Genomic DNA, 1,294 nt, shown 5'->3' on the forward strand with positions numbered 1-1,294 from the left:
TGTGGTATATTAAAGATTTTCGCTCGATGATCCTCCGATACTGTCAACAAGATGTTTTCATGTGGATTATAACACATTTCATAGATTTCCGCCATATGCCCCTCGAGGGTAAATTTGCGTGCGCCAGAACGCGCATCAAAAGCAATCACATTGCCATCCATTGTAGCTGCCATGAGCGTATGATCACTGAGCCACTTCAGCCTAGAAGACAATAACATTAAAATTGTGTCAAAATGTATGCTCTTGATTTCCATACCGGGTTATGCCACCCTGAAATTTATTGGAATTGTCACCTTCTACAAAGGTGTGATCGCATAATGTCCGCAAATTATACTTTGTATAATCCCAAATTGCTATTTGTCCTTGCAATGTACCACTGGCAACTATTTTAAGGTCATTGGAAGGCGGAAATGCTAAATATTCTACTGAACCATCAGCCTCTACAGCACCCACCGGACCACTATTTGTGCAGAAAACAATTTTACCTGTGCAATTTGAAAATAGGTATTATATGTATGTACATATGTATATAAATTTATATCATATTTTTATACATCATTAGGGGTATTCTCTGAGTCTTGCAAAGCCCCTGCACGGTGCACGGATTGCACAGCTTGCAAAGCTGTCCCATACGAACATCGGTTTTTACCGTGCAATCCGTGCAATCTGTGCACCATGCAAGGGCTTTGCAAGACTCAGAGTATACCCCTATTATATTTCTACGAACCATCTGCTNATTATATTTCTACGAACCATCTGCTGCTCCGGCGGCGTAAAACGGTGAGTCCTTTTCACACGCCACCGACAATATAACCGTTTGCTGCGCCATTGGATTTTGTGCATCTACTTCCATGACCACTGTGCAACTCTTTAGATCCCACAGCTTGACTGCACCATTTGTATAGCCAACAAAGAGCCTCTTTCCATCACCGGTCAAATCGGCTACACCGCAACGCACACCTTCTCCAGGTAGTATTTTACAATCGCCTGAGGGTATACGCCAGACATACACTTCACCATTTTCACTGCCCGCCATTAGGACATTAGCAGCACGATGCCAACACATCCAAGTCATATCGCCCATCGAGAATTCCCACACTTTGCGCAGCGTTAACTGTGGACCAGACTCACTCTCTTGCAACTTGTGTACAAATAATTCGCCCGCCATGTCGCCGGTGGCTAGATAAGTGCCATCGTAGCTGAAATGGACATCGGTGACGGTGTCTTTATGTTCCGTAATTTCAAGCATCACTTCGCAAGTGTTTATATTCCAAACATAAGCGCGATCATCTTC

The 1,294-nt window shown here is 43.5% G+C and overlaps 1 protein-coding gene across 1 annotated transcript; it reads right to left on the reverse strand.

Annotated features, from left to right (window-relative positions):
* Positions 1 to 5: 5 nt before the first annotated feature.
* On the reverse strand, positions 6 to 1,291 carry LOC108357157 (angio-associated migratory cell protein-like; the record flags this gene model as incomplete). Its single annotated transcript, XM_017608252.1, has 3 exons — positions 6 to 201; positions 257 to 485; positions 754 to 1,291. Coding segments are annotated over 3 exons (963 nt in total), but the record flags the coding sequence as incomplete, so codon positions are not given.
* Between the last annotated feature and the right edge of the window lie 3 nt (positions 1,292 to 1,294).

The sequence above is a fragment of the Rhagoletis zephyria genome, unplaced genomic scaffold, assembly GCF_001687245.7.
Source record: "Rhagoletis zephyria isolate East Lansing unplaced genomic scaffold, Rhagoletis_zephyria_1.1 Rzeph_scaffold_71416, whole genome shotgun sequence".
In the NCBI taxonomy this organism is placed as follows: domain Eukaryota; kingdom Metazoa; phylum Arthropoda; class Insecta; order Diptera; family Tephritidae; genus Rhagoletis; species Rhagoletis zephyria.